This window comes from Danio rerio, chromosome 18 (assembly GCF_052040795.2).
Source record: "Danio rerio strain M-AB ecotype USA chromosome 18, GRCz13ab, whole genome shotgun sequence".
In the NCBI taxonomy this organism is placed as follows: Eukaryota; Metazoa; Chordata; class Actinopteri; order Cypriniformes; family Danionidae; genus Danio; species Danio rerio.
Genome location: NC_141038.1, coordinates 21,234,604 through 21,255,116, shown reverse-complemented (window position 1 = coordinate 21,255,116; position 20,513 = coordinate 21,234,604). Strand labels below are relative to the sequence as shown.

At 35.7% G+C, this 20,513-nt stretch overlaps 2 protein-coding genes across 14 annotated transcripts in view; one reads left to right on the top strand and one right to left on the bottom strand.

The window, feature by feature from the left end:
* iqch (IQ motif containing H) overlaps positions 1-12,916 on the bottom strand; it is a 62,656-nt gene extending 49,740 nt beyond the window's left edge. For 2 of the 13 annotated variants that reach the window (XR_015514394.1, XM_087292432.1), the window contains exons 1-9: positions 12,786-12,916; positions 12,512-12,634; positions 12,016-12,119; positions 10,714-10,789; positions 10,512-10,625; positions 6,912-7,011; positions 5,541-5,642; positions 3,667-3,854; positions 1,757-2,308 (exon numbers count right to left, since the gene is read on the bottom strand). Coding sequence is in view for 7 of the 13 variants with exons in the window: in XM_087292432.1 (XP_087148558.1) it covers positions 1,757-2,308; positions 3,667-3,854; positions 5,541-5,642; positions 6,912-7,011; positions 10,512-10,625; positions 10,714-10,789; positions 12,016-12,119; positions 12,512-12,634; positions 12,786-12,836 (1,410 nt within the window). In the remaining 6 variants the exon portion in view is untranslated. The remainder of the gene's footprint in view (positions 1-1,756; positions 2,309-3,666; positions 3,855-5,540; positions 5,643-6,911; positions 7,012-10,511; positions 10,626-10,713; positions 10,790-12,015; positions 12,120-12,511; positions 12,635-12,785) is intronic. The other 11 variants (XR_015514395.1, XM_087292433.1, XR_015514396.1 and 8 more) reach the window with 6 other exon arrangements.
* Positions 12,917-13,111: 195 nt separating this feature from the next.
* Positions 13,112-20,283, top strand: aagab (alpha and gamma adaptin binding protein). The gene is given in 10 exon segments (NM_001002423.1): positions 13,112-13,291; positions 15,111-15,301; positions 15,378-15,480; positions 15,565-15,654; positions 15,747-15,830; positions 17,141-17,220; positions 17,399-17,489; positions 17,576-17,680; positions 18,676-18,725; positions 19,729-20,283. Coding segments are annotated over 10 exon segments (966 nt in total). The 5' UTR covers positions 13,112-13,197; the 3' UTR covers positions 19,807-20,283.
* The last annotated feature ends 230 nt before the right edge of the window (positions 20,284-20,513 follow it).

Here is a 20,513-nt window from a genome sequence, read left to right as displayed (position 1 = left end):
ATACAATCTTTTCAAATACTTTATCTGGTTTTCTCTGCCAAAGACAACAGTTTCACAGCAGAACTACTACAACACTGATGTATTTTGAACAGTGTTGAATAAAGCCTGTGTTTTAACACATATTATTGAATAAATGATTCAATAACTGAACTATAAGTGAACTAATGCAATAGTACATCCAGATTTCATTTATACTATATCAAAACAAAATAAATTCAAAAGTTGGCAACACCAAAGCTCCAAAAATGTCAATTTATTAAATTAAAAAGGCTGCGACTAAGCGTTTAACAATTCAAGCAAATAGCTCTTCATCAAACAGTGTTCATCACAATGCGTTGCTCCTTTTTGTACACTTCCAGATCACATGATCTCCCATATTATCTCACAAGAAAAATAGAGAAAATACACGTTTATAAATTAGATATTCAAAACAAAAATACAGAAAACATAACAGAATAACAAAAAATACAACTAAATACACAATAAAATATGGGCAAAAACTTTACCCAAAAACCTAATTCAACATTAAAAATTATTTTAAAAAAAAAGGACAAATATCAAACTCCTCGTTTAAACTTCTTAGAGACAAAGTATCTAGAGTGAAAATTCAAAAAGCTTCACGTTGTAACAGCAGTTTATTAAGATCTCCCTCCCGATGTGTTGTACATTTTGTTGTATTATTTTGTTATTCTGTTGTGTTTTCTTTATTTTCTGATATAATATTAGGGTTTGTTTCTGTATCTTCATTTTAAATATCTTATTAAGAATATATTTAATTTAAAATATATTTAAAATATGTTTGTTTTTTCTTATTTTTCTTGTTGTGAGATAATATGGGAGATCATGTGATCTGGAAGTGTACAAAAAGAAGCAACTTATTGTGATAAACATTGTCTGATGAAGAGCTGTGTGCTCAAAACAATGCATGCCTTTAATTTAATAAATTGGCATTTTTGGAGATTTGGTGTTGCCCCGTTTTTAATATATTTAGCACTTTTTGCGTGCTTTTGTATATTTTTTCACTATATCAAAACAACAATGTATTATTGGAACAAAAAACATGGTTCAAAACATACGCAAGTGCAGGTTGCCAGATTGATGACACCAACAACAGTGTGCATGACTGTCAAGCCAAAAGGCTGATTGAAGGCTGATATAAATCACGTTAAAATAAAAGCAATGGCAGGCAATAGAAGGAATATTTTCCATATTAAAAGGAGAACTTTATACTTTAGAAATGGCTTCTATTTCTTGCAGCTGAACAACAGGAAACTGAAAGTGATAACCTCAGGTACCCCTCATGTGCTTTATTCAATGTTAAATGCTAATATTGTGAGTTTGAATGCCATTTCACATGCCATTTTTTGCCATACTTCTGAAAGCAGCAGCAGATAGGTCACCTCAGATCTTGAAACTAAAATAAACCATTTGAAATGGAACTTTAGAATTGAAATATATTTGCTAAAATATAATTGCTGAACTGGCATTGGGTAGGTTAAATGACCAAAAAAAAAAAAAAAAGACAGACATTCCGGCACTTAATGCACATTTTCAAAGCAGAACATCTGACTTTACCATTGTTTTTCAGATAAACAAGTATGTTCACTTAACATGTTTTTTAAAATATATGCAAACATATTATGGTATTTTTATGCCTTAGAAGAGGCGAAAACTTAGATACAGCACCCTTAAACTTACATCAAAATCAGACTCAAGAACCAGAACTAATTGTTGTATAAATGTGTATATGATTCACCTCTGCCCTGCTGTGGAAGTTTTCCAGCTGCCGAAGACGTGAGGCCTGCAGACTCTTCTTCAAATGGCACAGTTTGGCACGTTTCAGCAGAGACATGGCAATAATTTCTGCCGCCCATTTGGACCTAAGCCGGATCAGGTAGGCGGTACGGGCAGAGTAACGCCTCCAGCAGGTCTGGATGCGCACAGCCGCTGCCTGATGCCCCCCGTTGCCTTTGTAGCGCTGGCCGGGCTGACACATCAGGTCCCATACCTCATCCCTGTTCTCCAGCACCGACAGCAGCTTCTCCACATGGGTGCACCGGCCCCTGCCGTCTCTCCAGTTGAGCTCACCACTCTGCACGCAAGCTGCCAGCCTCTCCCCGCACACCCGCGCCAGTGGCACAGCAAAGTCCAACAGCATCCTCTGCAGCCGCTCAAGAGCTTCTACCATCGCACCCCAGTACAGACAATACTGCTTTTTATACCGACAGAAGTCAGCAGCATCCGGGTCAATCTGACCATCAACTATGGTGAAAGGATATTTGCTGACAACAGCTGGCACTGGAAGACTCTAAGAAGAGAGAAATGCATTTGATATTAAGGTTACAAATACATTTTAAAATGGGGTTCAGTAAAGTTTTTTTTAATGATATATACAGTTTAAGTCAGAATTATTAGACCTCCTGTGAAAGTTTAATTCTTTAGCATTTTTCTCCCCAAGTTCTGTTTAACGGCGAGAAGATTTTCAAACATTTCTAAACATAATAGTTTTAATAACTTTTATCTTTGCCATGATATTAGTGCATAATATTTTAATAGATATTTTTCAAGATAGTCTTCAGGTTAAAGTGCAATTTAATCCACTTGTTAAGTGTGACGTCACGCAAAGCGGCTTCCGGGTCCAAGCGCTCTATTCAACTGAATGGGGAGACTCATGAAATGGTAATAATAAACGGTGACAAAGCTATTTAATGTTTTCGAAAATCACGGTGGCAGTATATATGTCCATGCCTAATATCCGATGGCCAGAAAGTGATAATTTTTTTTTATAAATTGTTACATTTTTGGTATTTGTTATGCAGCAAGCCCAGAGATTGTTGTGTACACTACGATCTTATATAAAATTAACTTTAATGTGTGATAGGAATAAAACGTGATCATAAACGAATGATTTCTCCACTCAAATGAATGGCTGCTTGGACCCGAAAACAGTATACATATGTCACAAACACGTCACCACTTAACAAGCGGATGGTTTAACTAGGTTAATTAGGCAAGTTAGGGTAATTTAGTTATTGTTTAACAGTTTGTTCTCTGGACAATCAAAAACAATACTGCTAATAATATTGACCTTTAATTGGTTTTTAAACAATTAAAAACTGCCTTTATTCTAACCTTCTAGCCGAAATAAAACAAATAAGACTTTCCTTTAAATTAAACCATTAAATATCACTTAAGAAATATTTGAAAAAAAAAAAAATTTCAAAGGAGTGTTAATCATTTTGATGTCAACTGTATATAAATACAGGTTTTGTATATATATTTTTTTAATTTTTTTGAAGGCCACTGGCTTGCAGAAGGGAACCATTTCAAATCATTACCTATATCAGCCCTGAAGCTATTTCTGACACATTTAACATTACACCAGGGGTAAAAGGTCACTTTACATGGAAAAAGGAAATTGATTATCAGTCAGGTCTAAAGCTCTCCAGAGCAGATTGTGTGTTTATTATTTATTCACAGGCGAAATGCAACATATGAGTACCTTTGAGAACCAAACCTTTATTAGAAGTGGAATGCAAGCATAGTTACAATGGGACAAGTTGAAATCACATTCTATGAGCTGTTTTTTAACCTAAGAAAGCTGAACACACTATATGTATCTTTGCCATAAATAACTTTATTTATGTCAGTGTAAATAAGTAATACCTGTGGGTTAATTGGGCTGAGTCTGGCTAAACCTCGAGTCAGTACTCTGTTGTCAGAGCTAGCAGAAGCAGCTGAAGGTGGAGGAGCGCGAAGGAGTCTGGATTCTGCACTCTCCATTGCTGATCTTCTAAGAGCCATTCCATCTCTTCTCACATCCATCTCCTGCTTATAAACCTTTTTTGACTCATCTATCAACAGATAAGAAGTTTTGTGTTTAATAGAAGTCTTACAGTATAGTAGTAATTTTATTCAAATTCAGCTATGTAGATATAAAACTATATAAAAGCAGATGCCATAAAACCGTCCACTTGTACAAAGGGAAGAGGAAAAAAGTAAAATATATATAAAAATAGGGGCGACACGGTGGCACAGCAAGAAGGTCGCTGGTTCGAGTCTCCGCTGGGTCAGTTGGCATTTTTGTGTGGAGTTTTCATGTTCTCCCATTGCTCTCCTGGGTTTCCTCTGGGTGCTCGGGTTTCCCTCACAGTCCCCACATGTGCTATAGGTGAACTAAATTAACTATATTAGCCATAGTGTATGTGTTTGAATAAGTGTGTATGGATGTGTCCCAGTACTGGGTTGCTGCTGGAAGGGCATCCGCTGTGTAAAACATTTGCTGGATAAGTTGGTGTTTTTTAATTCCGCTGTGGCGACCCCTAATGTTTTACCAACTAATTTTAAGAGGAGCATGTGATATGATTGATCACGGCTGGCCTCTCATCCGTAATCAGCAATAATCCAATTAAACTAATTCAAACTAACAATATTTCGAAGGATTTCACCCTTCTACCTTATCTTCGTTTAGGAAGAATCCCCCCATCCACTCCATCTTCTCCTTTTCCTCCCTTTACCAGGGGGAACTCTCGAGACCTACCTGATCTTGGATCCTCTTATATGCGTATTGACCAGGCGGGAGCCCTGTGCTCAATTATCTCTGAGCTCAGGGTTCTCTCCTGAGACAGCATGCTAAACCAGCTAATAGCGCCGAACATATCTGAACATGAACTCTTGAAAGGAACTAAGCTGAAGGAAAATCTATGAATATATTAAAATAACTAAAAATCAAAAAGCTTCTATGTTTGTCAAGCAACATCACAACAATATTGGTCCAGCCTCAAATAGTATTGCCTGTTACGCTGTTAAGCCTGGCGGTTGTACCTTCCAGGAAGGGGATATCTCTAAAATATAGTGGATGGCTCAATCCATAATTTCAAAATAATCTATTTAGCAGCAGTGCTAATAGCTGATAAAGTCATTTTTGGCTGAGGGTTTAGTTGTAGAATGGAGTCATCCAAAACAAGAAAAAGTAGGGGATCCCGAGGTATGTCTACAAGTAGAAAATCCAAAAGAGTGGAGCATTTAAATTTCCAAAAAAAGAATCACCACTGAACATTCCCAAAACATATGTACTGTAAGTAGTAGTCAACTGAGGATGGGTTACAAAGGTGACAATAAGAATTAGATCTAGCTTTCATCTTGTAAGACGTTTATAAAATTTTCACTGACTACCCAAATTTAGTCTTTTTTTAACTAAGACATCTATGTTTGGACATCTATTTGCATATGCATTATGATTTTAGACATTACATATATGTTAAAGTTTACTGATATACAATTTATTCAGTGCAAAAACTTTTCCAAACACGTAAAATTACTACTGTATAAACTGTTATTTTAGTAAAAAATATAACAAAATATCACAGACTGCATAAAATGATCTTAAAACTTCATATTAATTTAGTCTTCTCCCTCAATAATGCAGACTGCAGGGAATAAATAAATAATATAAGTAGAATTATGGATACAAACAAATTGACCTTCTAACTTTAAATGTAGGCCGCAAGTGTGTAATGACATTGTGGAAACAGACTGACCCATCTTACTTTGGCCACTGTCCTCTCTCTGGAGCACATGGACAGCTTTGGGCTGTACTGGGGTTTGAACTGAAGAGAGGTCGGCTGCGGAGGGCTGCAGCTCTGAAATGTATGAAAAACAAGGCTCATTAAAATCTGTACACAAAATATTTCAGGGGTTGTGGCTGTAACATTTTACTCATCAACACAAAAAGGGCATAAATGAAACAATGTAAATTCAGAACATTCTAAATTGTATTCTACACTGTCAAGCGGCTGCACAATATATCATTTCAGCATTGATATTGCAATGCGCTTATCCGCAAAAGTCACATTGCTGTATCTGCAATGTCGATTTGGGATATAGTTGACTAGGAGCCACAATTAAAAACATAGTTTATTGTAGAGTACCGGTAATTGCAAAGTTTTACCATAAAGTTACCAAAAATATATATACTGTATATTTTTGTGTGTTTTAAGGCCTGTGAATGTGTAAGCATTTCAAGCCAGTTTTAAAGCATTTATACAGAAGAAATTGACATTTTTGTAATTTAAAAAATATTAATTATTCATGTACAGTAAACATAATGAAAATTATACTGTGTCATTTTACTTCATTATTCAAGTTGTATATTTAAATAATACTAGACTCCCAGAATACCCTAAAGCATTTATTTCATTTCTAACTTTGCTTTACTGTTTTTATCAATGCCTGTGATTGGTTTAATACATTTTATGCATATGTGCTCTACTACAAAAGCATCCTATTCAATCTAAAATCATGATTTTTTTTTGCAAATAAAGCTATTCAACCCATCTGGTAAATTTATACTAAATATGCGTAGCAAAAATATAAATATTAATACCGCAATGTCAGTTTTTTCAATATTGTACAGCTCTAATGTCATGGTTTTGATTTTGTAAGTTTTTTTTTTTTTTAAAGAAATTAACAGTTTTATTCAGAAAGGATGCATTAAATTGATCAAAAGCAACAGTGTCAGATTTTTAACCAATGCTGTTGTCCCTTTGAATATTCTGTTTGTCAAAGAGTAATGAAATGTGGTGTCTATATAAAAAAATATTTATAGAAAATACCAAATGTTTTTTAACAACCAAAACTGCATATTTAGAATGATTTCTGAAACACTGTGTGGCAATTAAAACTAGATTAATGCTGCATAATGCGCTCAAAACAATTCTTTTAAATATTTTGTTTTAAATATTAATTCATAATTAATAAGAAATATATATATATATATTTTACCCATACAATAAAACCACTTCTCTTGTTAAGAAGTTCTTCAAAATCAGCCGGAAAAATTTATATACACATAACCTTTCTATATTATTATATAAAAAAATAAAAAAAATAAAATAAAAAAATCTTTATACCTGCAACTGCATCTTGGCATTCAGGTGGTGGTTTGGGTTGTAGATGTGCAATGGCAAAATTCCCCAAATTGGAGCCAGTGACCACTCTTTGAATCCCAATCTTGTAAAACCGATAAAAGCAAATGTTAAGTTTTCATTACATTCAATGTACAAAAGTTTTTCTAACAAATGGTTCACCTAAGCTGGAATACAAAGGGCTTCTTCATTAAGAAAAGTAAATCCATTATCATTTAATTCACTGTTCTTAATACTTTACATTCACGGTAACATTCAAATCTCACAAGCTTATTCAAATTTGATTGCAATCAGTCCAAGATTCATGTTAACTGCAAACAGAATTCTCATTATTGAATAAAATATGCCTTTAAACTTGTTTGCAGTAATGGTCATGTCTTATAAGGCAATAAAAACATTGTCCAAACATGGAGGAATTACTGAACCCTAAACGATAGCCTTGTGGTCAAAGGTTAGAGGTATTGAAAGTGACAGAACGAAGGGAATTAACCCACTGGCCTGTCTCACTGGGTCAAAAAGACCTGCCTGCAGGCACTACAGCCACCATTTACCCAATAATAGAAGAAGAGAGAAAGGGAACATACTTCACTCAATAACTTGCTCATGGAGAATGCTATTAGCTTCGGGTCAGCGATCAGATTTTTCCCTCCAAACAAAACTTTGTTGTAAAAGGCCGGGAGACGACTATCCATTAATCAGGCTGGTGGCAGCTTGTAGATGTCAAGAAATACGGTTTCTCTTTCTCTTGGTTTCCGTTGGCTGTTTCGAATCACAAGTGTGTGCACATTTGCGAGAGGGAGCATGGTGATGTTGTGTGATTACAACCAACAGATTTTCTGCATTCATTAAAATAAAGCTGGAGCTAAAATACAGGCAGTTAATGACATTGTAAACTGGCCAATAAGCCCCCTTCCCTGAAGCAATCAATCACATGCTGGCAATGCTTTCTGGATACTTTGAGCACGACTCGGTTTATTTGTCTCGCACCTTCTCTCAAGCGAACAGCTGTTTGAAATCTTTTAGAATTAAATTCCATCAGAGCAATGCCTAAAATGCTCTCACCTCCTCATTATCATATAACAGTTCATAAATCAAACAAAAGTCCTGCCACTTTCCACGATGAAATTGATTTGCTGCAATAATTAGGACTTTCCAAAGAGCAGTAAAAGGCGGTTAATATAATTCGCCGTTAATTTTTACAATCACTTCAATAAAAACAAGCATCAAAAGTCACAAATTACACCTGAGGACACATAATGTCAAAACATAAAAAGGGCAATAAAAACACGTTATCTACCGAAAATTGATAGCCTATTTAAAAAGGCAAAACTTTTTAGGTGTAGAAACACCAAACAAGCAGTTTGTGAATTAATAGCACACAAAACAGCATCGACAAAATAAAAGGTCGGTCATTTCCTCGGTGCTCATAAACATATAAAGTGAGTTTGTCAAATTGTGGGCACATGCCAGACAGCGGCCTTCTGTACTGTCCTCATCCTGCTGTTGCGGATTCTCCCCCTGATGTTCTCTGGCCTGCCTATTGTCACACCACTGAGCTCCCTGACAAACCACCAGCACCGGCCAGGTGTTTGGAAAGGTTTAGAGGCTCGCAGCTGTTTAAGTGGTACAAGAGGACATTTAAAAGAAAAGTGAAAAAAAAAAAAACAGTGGGAGCTCCATCGGAGACTCAGCAGAGAATTAGCCGACAGCATAGTGGTATAGACACAGCAGGCAAAGCGCCAGCGAATGCCAGTTGGGTAAACCACGGCTGTCTTATTGGCATGCGGGAACAGGTACGAGTGCCTGTCCTGAGACAGCTGTAAAGCAGCAGCCCATACAACTGCAATCAGGCGGTGGCCGTCCTCCGAAGAATGCTGATGTGCCGCAATCTGCGTCTGTCTGCTTTCGGCAGCCAAGTCTCATAGCTTCTTCTCAACAACATGACAGCCTCCTCACGAGTGACAGGCAGAGGATGCAGGAGATAGAGGAAGAACCGCAGCGGAAAGCAGAAGGGGGGGAAGCAGAGCACCAAAACAAATGGTGACCTTTCGAAAGATTAATTTGTTTACCAACAGACAGATTTAGCTGTCACTGCCAAACCAGGTGACCTTCAAATCCGCATCTCCTGTTCGAAAGCAAAGTGACTGGAGTCATGTATTATTACGCGCCATTTCTTTTTGTGACAGATGCTGGCGTTAAGGCAACAGTCAGCACCGGTCGCTATATAATCAACACTATCGATAAGTCTTAATTGTAAAAGATGGGGGCTTCTATTACAAATGAACATGTAAAGGGCAATTCACATTCGAAAGACAGACACAGACTATGTGGACAATCACCAGATTACAGTTTCGTTCACATGACCTGACAAAGGTAACACCGAAAAAATCTGATGAAGTTACTCTTGATGAATAGCCATTGGTTGGTGTCTGATGGTGCAGTGTGCTGGCCGTAAAATTCAAAGGAATCAAAATAGCCTAGTGTTCAGTGGTCACCAAAGCTGATTCCTTACCATCATTCTTCAAAATATTTGGTAACACTTCATTTTAAAGGTGTCCTTGTTTCACATATTCTACGTGCTTACTATAATAAGAAGAATTATTATGCGTAATGGGCTATATGCACAGCTAGTTCAATTCAATTCATGTTTATTTCTATAGCGCTTTTACAATGTACATTGTGTCAAAGCAACTTAACATAGAAGTTAGTAAATTGAAACCATGTCAGTCCAGTTTTCAGAGTTGACGTTCAGTTTAGTTAAGTTCAGTTCAGTGTGGTTTAAATTTCACTGAAAGTCCAAACTATGAAGAGCAACTATCTGCGCAGCTCCACAAGTCCCCATCCAAGCAAGCCAGTGTCAACAGTGACGAGGCACAAACTTCACCAATTGACTAGTTAGTGTTTTTCAGCCAACAATAAATGTCCGGGGAAAGGTTTATGGGACTATTTTCAATTTCCTTTTACAACACAATGTTGTAATGCAATTAAACTACAATAATTTAAATAGACTTATGCATTCATTTAGTTGTTAAAGTTTAGTTCAAGCGTAAAACAAGACAAAAGACCGCATAAACACTAGTGCTGTCAGTAGCAGCAGCCCAGCACAGAAACTCTATTGAAAATACTGGGGTAAAATAAATATTCATATTTTGAAGACATGGTGAGGAAAATGGAATTTAATGCAGTGCTTCTTGTCTGGTCTGAGACCCACTTTATATTGTATATCTTTCAGGCAGTGATGATCACTGATTTTTAAAGAAGTCAGACCTTAATTGTGGCAATTTTTAATGGCATGACAGTTCATTATCGTTTGGGCTGGCTGACTGAAAATAAATAGTATTAATTATTATTATTTAATAGTATTCACTTGTTAAATGACTAGTTAAATTAACAAGGACACCTTAAAATATAATTATTATAATTAAAATAACTAATAATTTTTGTGTGTGCTATAGACGAAATAAACGTTTGGAACAACGTGAAAGTAAGTAAAAGATGGCAGAATATGCAATTATAGGTGCACTGATCTTTTAATATACTTTCTTGAATATCAAAGAAATAAAAGCATATCTTTCAGAAACTCACACTAGTTCTCTTTTGCAGGTGAGGAAGCTGAATCCCATAATTTTGTTGGAAAATCTCCTTGTTCCTTGGATGAAAAGGGTTATGTAGCAGACGCATGATAAATGCTGTCTTGTGCTGTTGGACAAGTTACAAAGATAGATTTAGTGAATTCAGATCTAATCTGAGATTAACAAATGTTATGACTATGAATAAAAATAAAAACCTTTTCCCCTGGAGATGGACCTGGAATCGGGCTTCTATGTGGATGTGCAATTGGTAATGCTTCGTATGGTGGTTGCCTACAAAAAAGGCTAGATATGTTGGATCTCAATTGATTTTACATAATCTACAATCATACTGTATACACATGGCCACTGTATTAGGTACATCTTGATCAACTTCTTGTTAATGCAAATATTCAATGACATGACAGCAATTAGGGTTGCACAATATATTGTTTCAGCATCAATATCACAATGAGATTATTCACAATAGTCACAACACAAGCATACCCAATGTTGAGTCGGGATTATAATTCATCATTTGGATGTGTTTTTGATGCCTGTGATTGTATAATGACCTTAAAAGCATCCAGGCATAATAAATTGTACCATTTGTAACTTTAACAGCGATTTATTTCACTGAGTTATTTTTAACATTCAGTTACTGTACTTTGATACTCCTAGACTCGGGAAACGGTAAAACACTTTTTTCAATTGTATCTTTTTCTTGATTACATGCAAAAACAGAAATGCACTGCAAATATCAGACCACAGCGGAAATGTTTTGGGGGACCCCAAAAAATATACATTGTGTATTAGATTTTATGCACTCCACTGCAGAATCACCCTAATCAATCTAATGTAAACAATTCTTTCTCAAAAGAGATATTCAAGTTATCTGGTGAAATTGTATTCATATTTAAAAAAAAATATCACAATGCTAGATTTTTCCAATATGGTGCAGCCCTATTTATATTTAAATTTATACATTCATTCATTTTCTTGTCGGCTTAATCCCTTTATTAATCCGGGGTCGCCACAGTGGAATGAAACGCCAACTTATCCAGCAGGTTTTTACGCAGCGGATGCCCTTCCAGCCGCAACCCATCTATGGGTAACATCCACACACACATTCACACACACACACACACACTACGGACAATTTAGCCTACCCAATTCAACTGTACCGCATGTCTTTGGACTGTGGGGGAAACCGGAGCACCCGGAGGAAACCCACGCAAAGGCAGGGAGAACATGCAAACTCCACACAGAAACACCAACTGAGCGAAAGTTCGAACCAGCGACCCAGCGACCTTCTTGCTGTGAGGCAACAGCACTACCTACTGCGCCACTGCCTCGGCCTTAAATTTATACATTTTTAAAAAAAAGTTAAGATAGCGATGAACATGTTTTGGTTCATGGTGCAATATGGGTATCCAATAAAACTGCTGATGAGCATAATCGCTGATACTGTAAAGAGAATTTCTGTATTTGCCTCAGTAGGGGAATTTTTGTTTAAATACCACGTAACAAGTTTCGGATGAGCAGTCTTCTTTTCAGGCTCTTCAATAGAAGGTAGAGTCAAAACCTGGTTATTGATGGTTTTCAGATAATCCTCTGCGTGTCTCTATGAACAAAAAAATTTAGAAAAACAAAATTACAAGCCATTTACAAACCAATTTTTTTTCAAGCTCCACACGTTTCATGTATGTGTATATTCCATTGCACAAATTCTAAAATAAACTGTTAAATTAAATGTAAATGATCTAATAATTTTACAAATTAAAATAAATTATTCATTCATTTTCTTTTCTTCCCTATATTGATCTGGGGTCACCACAGTGGAATGAACCGCCAACTTATCCAGCATATGTTTTACGCAGCAGATACCCTTCCAGCTGCAACCCATCTCTGGGAAACATAATAAATTATTGTTAAACTATTTTAAATACCTAAACAAACAAACAGCTATAAAATAACTATTACGGTAAATTTATCATAAAGTAATAATTTATATACCCTTATTCCATTTTCTGTCCTGATGATGGCTGCATCCAGAGCTTGAATATCCAAAATTTCTCCATTTTCTTGCACAGTAAATTGAACAATATTCTTTTTTAGCTGTCTTAAATCATCCTGGACCTAAAACACACGAACATTCAGAAAAAACATAGTCCTACACACCGCCATGAAATGTGACATAAGTTTCAAAGTCTGTAAATTTAACACTTAAACGGCTGTAGTAAAGTCTTCTGTTATATATCTGTTCTTCAGTAACTTCACATTAACTTACCTTTACTAAAATATTCCCAACTTCGTCTTTATTTTTGAGGACGCTGGCCATTTTTTCAAACGAATAATAAATGTTTAAGGGTTTTCAGGTCATTTTAAGCTTCGTTACAAGTTTTCATCAACAAAGGTCTGACCGTAACTATGGCAACATGACGCATGGTATTCTCCGTGAGGAAACACCAAAATCACATTTATTATTATGATTATTATTTCTTAATTAATCATGTAACTTATAAAGGATTTACTTGCGCTTTTCAAAGGTACACTATATTATTTATTTTATATTTTCTAAACGCGCGCAGACGCGGAAGCAAGTTGAGGTTAGAGGTGAAAGGTTTCCTTCAGGAGGTTGACAGCTGTTGCTAACGTGCTACCTTCATTGGGAGCTATTTTGAATTGTTCCAAGGCTTAAAATGGCAGATGATCAAGGAGATGAAGCACCTACCCTACCTTGTATCTTAGTCACAAGTTGTGATTCCAACTTTAAAGAAGAGGAGCTCATTAGACGTGAGTAAATAAGGAAAATGTAGCCCATACTCGTTAGCCTTGCCGCTATGCTAATGTTAGCTGTCAACAATAAGAATTTTTCCTGATATCACTTGATTACAGATCAAAACGCGTGCATCGCGTAAACGTTTTCGTTATTAATCGCATATAATACTTGATGTATTATTACATTGTGTTACGGTATTTTAAAAGTAAAAAAAATTTGATAAATCCAGCTATCAATCTAGAAATGTACACTATTCTGTACATTTCACGTAAATCATACTGATTAATGTAAAGTTGGCTTTATATTAGCACATTCTGACTTTGTCCTTAATAATATAATTTCAGAAAAGTGTTATTTACAAATTTTACATAGAGAAATCATATTAGCAGCCAATGACCATCAAAGTACAGCATTGTTCACAATCAACTAAATAGTGCTAATGTTGTTTTGGAGTCATACTTACTTGTGATTTTAGACCGAATATTTATAGTACAATAATAAACACTATAGGGACCATATCACAAGCTGTTACTGAACGAATGTGCCAATGTAAAATCAACTTTACTTCAATATCATACTGAGTTTTATTGAAGTCAGATTGTCTTTTCTACCGGTTTGTCTTGTAAATGTATTTTTTAATATATATAATACCCAGTTTTCTGATCGCAGAATACTGATAAAGCATTATCAAAGTTAACAAAATTCACTAATTTTTCAAAGGTATTATTGGTGCTTGTTATATTCTTCAACAATGTTGTAATTTACGTTTAAGTATTTTGCATTTATTTGCACGAGCTACAGTAGGTTCAAATAAAGTACCCTAAATTTCCAGACTTTTGTACCAGTACCAATATTTTTTTTTCCCAATATAAGTAGGAAAACATGTATTTTTGATGAACCTAGTGTCATTTTCTGCGAATAAATATTCAATTAGATTTCAATAGTAAAATTTTAGGCCTTAAAAACTCTTAGATTCACTGAAATATTGAGGTCTTAAATTATTTTAAACAGGTCTTAATTTTCCTATGTCTACGTAAAGCTACCCAATCTGGCCAACACCCAATCACCTATAATCCATCTCAAAACTTATTTTTTTATACATTTAAGTTTTTTATTGCAAAGAGATACAATTTACAACAGCTGTTAAACATTTTACAGCAAATTCTCCAAAATAAATTCCCAATTCAGGGAAAAAAACTAAAGCAACACATCTCCACATGATCTTCCATAATGCAAAAAGTATTTACCGAACCGGGCAATTAGAAAAGAAAATCCTTTGTGTTTAGCCCTGTGTAAGTCTAAAATTTTTATTCATAATGTTCTTAAAAGGGTCTTAAAATTCTTCAATTAGAGGAAACCTGCAGAAACCCTGTAAAAAAATAATAATAAAGTAAAAAAAAATAAAATAAATATATATATATATATATATATATATATGTTTTATTCAGCAGTCACTGAAATACTCATGGGAAAAACCTTGGTGTGTTTCGGGGGGGGGTTATTACAAGACTTTTGAACTTTTATGACTTAAACGATAGTGTTACATATGTACTATAAATGGCGTTACCATAGTTCTTTGCATACAGTATATATCTATCTGTTTTTATGTATTCATCCTTATACACAATTATTGGCTTACGTTTTACCACGTAAAGGATATAAAAGTAGTGACTCCTTGTGTCCAGTGATTCGTTGTGTCCAGCAGGCGGCAGTGTTGGACTTCAGTTAATTTACTCATTCTGCCCAAATATATATATAGATAATATAGTTTTTACTGCCAGTATTATCAAATACACACTTGGCTTTTAACAGTTTTGTCTGTGTTAATTACAGAGATTTTGAGCTCAGAATCACCACCGCAGCCTAACAGAATAGAAGAAAGAGTTTCCTGGTATCCATGGACGATCAACAACAAATACTACACCGCAAACGTCAGCCTATGTGTCGTATCAAGTACATTCGACATGAATGCTGAGGTGGCCCGGTCTATGCAAGCGTTCATCATTTATTTTGACAGCAAAACTGTGAGTGATTGCCATGTTAATCAGTTTGCGATTTAACTATTTGTGTCCTTCAATTCACCTTTTATTTGTCTTTCAGAAAGACAGCCTTAACAATGTCAACTCCTGGTTATCAGTAGTGGAGGAACTGGCTCCAGAAGTGCTGATCCTAGTGTGTGACCATGTGTGCGACAGCGATGAGGGTGTGTGTGTGGTAGCTTTTCACTCATTTATCTGCAATGTATGCATTTTCTTGTGCTAATTTTGATGTAAATATACCATTGCAGGTGTTAGCAGACAAGATGCCCAGCAATGGTGTTTGGCCCATGCGTTTGAATTAGTAGAACTTAACCCACAAGATCTACCCGATGAAGATGGTAAATAAAAAAGACAGTTTAAGCAAGATGACTTGACTATGTGCATACATGATTGAATTTAGTCTTTTTTGTTACTTTTATGTACCTCACAGATGACTTTCCAGAGTCCACTGGGGTAAAAAGAATCATCCAGGCCCTCAATGCCAACGTGTGGTCCAGCGTTGAGATGAAAGATGGTGAGGCTGTATTATTATCCTACTTTGAAATGTACACTCAGTGGCCACTTTATTAGGTACACCTAATGCTAGTACCTGTTTGGATCTGCTTTTTCTTTTGATAATTCCTTAATTCTTTGCGCAATTATTTTAACAAGGCACTGAAAACATTCCTCAGACATTCTTGTCCATATTGGTATGATAACATCACATACAGTAGTTGAGAATTTCCCAAAGCTGCTCTGAGATATTGTGACCATGGAGTTTTTTTCTTGTGTATAGTGATATCGTTGTCATGTTCAAAAAATCAGTTTGAGAGGATTTGAGCTTTGAGACATTGCATGTTGTCTATCACGAGATGTGGTCATTAAAGTATCAACATAGTCAGCAACACTTCTCTAAGAGGCTGTGGTGGACAAACAATACTCAGTTGGTACAAAAGAGCCCAATGTGTGCTGCGAAAATATCCACACTGGATGGGTCTTTCTTGCTTGTTTTTACCCAAAGCTGTATAGTTTCAAGACTCTGGATCTGGATCAGACAAACCTTGTCTTCTGTTGTCCAGTTTTGATGAGCCCATGTGAATTGTTGCATCAACTTCGTGATCCTAGCTGACATGAGGTGTTTTGCTTATGTAGCTCATCTGCTTCAAGGTCTGGTTTAGGATGTTTTCATTGATGTTTTTGGCAGGCCTTAGTTGTAAACAGTGGTTATTTCAGTTACTGTTCAGGATGTCCACAGGGTCCTAAATGTATTAAAAGTTGATAAATCAATTTAGAGGTCTTTTAGGCACTTAAAAAGTCATTTAAAAGTTTTAAATGCTATTTTACAAGGTATTAAATCTTATATCATTATGCTAAAGTGCTGTGTAGTTTATGAAATCGATAAAATCCTGCAAGATTTGAGGTCATGGTGCTTTGTTTACTGCATTAACCAAGGAAACACCGTTATTCCTGCTGTTTTAGGCACCACCTGCTGGATTAGCATTTTTATTTAATATCTATGAATAAAGTTTTAGTTTAGGATTAGATTCTTACAATCCATATTTACTAAAAATACTGTAAGTTAAAATATCAGCAATGTTACCGGTCGAAACCTAAAGTGGCAATAAGTATGAAAAGATGAAAAGTAGATAAAGGTAATGAATTTCACTCTCTTAAGCACTCTCTCATAAGCACTACCATAAAAATAAGAAGAGAAATTTTGATTTCATACTGACTTTAATCACCATTCCTCTCCATTCTGATGTTAGTAGTCTACTGTAGTTGCTGCCATGTGATTGACCGATTAGATATTGGCATATATAATTAAATATGATTTATTCCCCTCAGAACACAGTCAGGGTTTCGGGCTAATGAGCAGTCTGGTGGCTTCCCGTCACAACAACCCACGGCCCAGTCAAGAAACACTGGTTAGTCTTTTCTAATTGTGCTTCTCTTTTAAAGTGCTCCTAATAGTGCATGATCAATAAGTCTATTTACTGTGCACTTTGATCTTTCACATTCACAAACTAAAAATGTGCAATTGAACATTACTTTGTCTATTTAGTTCATCTCATTGTAAGTGATCCATTTTTTTTCTGTTATTAGTCCTCTCATTCCCCATCCAACAGTACAGATGAAGGCACTGAGAGCCAGAGGGCAGAGAATAACCAGAGTAATACAGTAGATACAGCAGTCGGTAAGTGCTTTGGTTAAGGGCAATACATTATGAATACTTATTTGGAAGGCATTTCTGTTCAATGTGTAATGAAATATCTGTCACAGATCCCATGATTGACATAGACATTCAGGAGCTGGCTAATCTTACAGCTGGAGACCCAGATGTGGAGAATTTTGAACGACTCTTTACAAAGTTGAAAGAAATGAAAGGTATAAAGACTCATTATCTAAACACTACTGTTCATTTGTTTGGATTCAGTAAGATTTGTATGTCTTTGAAATTAATTTCTTCAGTTTTTATTTAACCACATTAAAAATACAATATTATTACAATGCTACTTTACTAACGCCATTTGAGCTAGTATTTGAATGGTTTTCTAGCGTAATGCCTAAAGTGATGACAAAACAGGTGGGTTTTGTTCACATTTTAAGAATATAAGGCTTAACGGCATGAAATGCCATCAATCTACAGAGAATTCCCAGTATTTCTCTGTTGGAACTGGGTTTTTACAATAATTAACCCCGAAAAAGCCAGAGCAAAGCAAACACTAGCAGTTTTCTGTGGTATAAATACAGCACTACAGAACACAAAGAGAGAGATTGGCTTCGACTGTTACTTACCTGATTTATAATGATTTGTTCTGCTGTAGTTTTAAATTTACCTTGAGAAAATGCTGTTCTTCTCCCCAAAGGACTTATAATGCGGTCTCTGTCGCCATCTTGTGGCAGAACGTCACCACTTTGGTCTGCTCAGACAGGCTGATGCACTGAAACCGATGCTCCGAAATGATAAATATTTAAAATCAGGCATTATCCTTATAAATAAACTGCATAGTTGCAGTCTGAACAACTAAATTCTCGACTAAAACAGCCTTAAAAATTCATTATGTTGTCAAACAGCAGCAATATTTGTCAAACTGTGTCCTCTGCTTTTTGCTGTATGTGGGTGGAGTAATACAAAAGGGTGAAGGGTTAAGAGGCTGGACTAGTGCTGTTATTTGCAGAATATCACACGACTAACAGCCAATCAGATTTAAGAACCAGACAGAACTGTTGTATATACATATATATAATATATACCTCAATATATATTACCTTAGGGTACAAAAATCAAGTTTCTAGAAAACAAACATAATATATAAGTTAAATCAACTGAAGGTGTTTTTATCAATGTTTTGTTTTTACTATTATTTTTTCTTTTTAAGATAAGGCCTCTTCATTGCCACATGAACAGAGGAAAGTACATGCAGAAAAGGTAATATTATCCTATTAACAGTAATATATTTTTCTATTCTCCACAGTACATGATATGTTTGCATGACAGCAATGTATTAAAAACACTTAACCAATGCATTTGACTAGTTTTGTGGACCACCACCAACACTATAAGCCAGTAGTTGGTGTTATCACTAAGTGAAGAAATACTGCACATCTGCTATTGTTATTTTTGGTTGTCTCGTACAGTACTTGCATATGCCTACTGTATAGACCAGAGATGCCCAAAGTAGGGCCTGCGGGCCAAAGTTGTCCCATGGTAACCTTTGATTTGGCCCGCCATCTCATCTGAAAAGATAGGGAGAATGATGGGGAGGTGGTTGGGGCGAATGCCTTTAATAGAGATCGTCATTTCTAATTTAACGTAACCTTTTGTTTCTTCGTTTTATTGCTAAGCTACAAACTTAAATTAAATTAGTCAATTAAATGTTGTAAATGAATCAGACTTTTAAAATGTAAGATATCTGCGAGCAAATCAAGGTAAAGGCAGGAGCAGCTCGACTAGTGTCTTCCACATTGAACTCCATTCTGTTATAAATGGGATTGTTTATGTTTTTACTGTTATAAGGTCATTATTAAATGATACAAATTATACTGGATTAGTTAACATGATTTAAAGCTAGGTTTTCTAGTTATTTTGAAATATTACCAAATAAATTAGGTAATTACCCAATGGAAAATTTAACATATACGGTTTAGTGTATATATATATTTTGCTCACAACTCTGTCAAGTTTGCTTTTTGGCTCTTAATAGGAAAAAGGTTTGGGCATCTCTGCTATAGACTGTGAATGTAATATGCATCCACATGATCAGGTTTTGGATAGGGGATAGTTAACCAAAAAAATGCACACTCCTAAAGCCCATTTTAAAAGTCTCTTGCCTTGTGAATGAATGGTTAGATCCCATAAAAAGATTCATTTCTCTTTAGTGGTCGAAACAAGCCTCCAATCTTGAACTTACAATTCATTCACCCTTTACCAGGTTGCTAAAGCGTTTTGGATGGCTATTGGTGGAGACCAGGATGAGATTGATGGTTTGTCATCAGGGGAAGAGAGTTAAAGACCAGTGACTTTTAACCAGCCTCCACTGTTGATACTCAGCCCACCTTTTGGACCCTCAATCACCCCAAATCCGCCCAGTCCAGAGCTAAGATCCAGTAATGAGGAACACGCAAGAATATGGACAACAGCAGCATCATACTGCTTTTACTACTGTATTTTCTCAACACCCCAATCAGGCAGTAGAAATCAGTATTGACTTTTGGCTTTCAATATTATAAATTCGGAGCCGCTCGACAGGTTGCAGGGTGCAAGATTGTGGTCTTATCCACTTTCTTGCGGTTTTAGTGTAAGTATGCAGCAACAAACAATACTAGGAGGAAGCCTATGGTTCTGTCAAGAGTTGTTGTAAATCAAATGACAGATGGGCTGACAAATGGATCATTTTTCAACTTTTATTTTCATGATGTGACTCACAATTATGGACTATGTTCGAGCATGTCATTAGCTGTTCATCAATTAAAAAGAATGATCTGTAGAATCAGTTCTGATGTTCTTTTGTTTGGAAATACATCTATCAAATGTTCGGAAACGCATTTGACATGAGGAAAGATTATTTATTTAAAGTCACACTCTTGAAACTGACATCAATTCCATTATGACAGTGAATGCAAGAGTTGTGATGGGGGAAATGAGGGCAAACAAGAACTAAGCACTAGTAGATGAATATGGATGATGTGATACAATATAAAACAGTATGCATTTGTT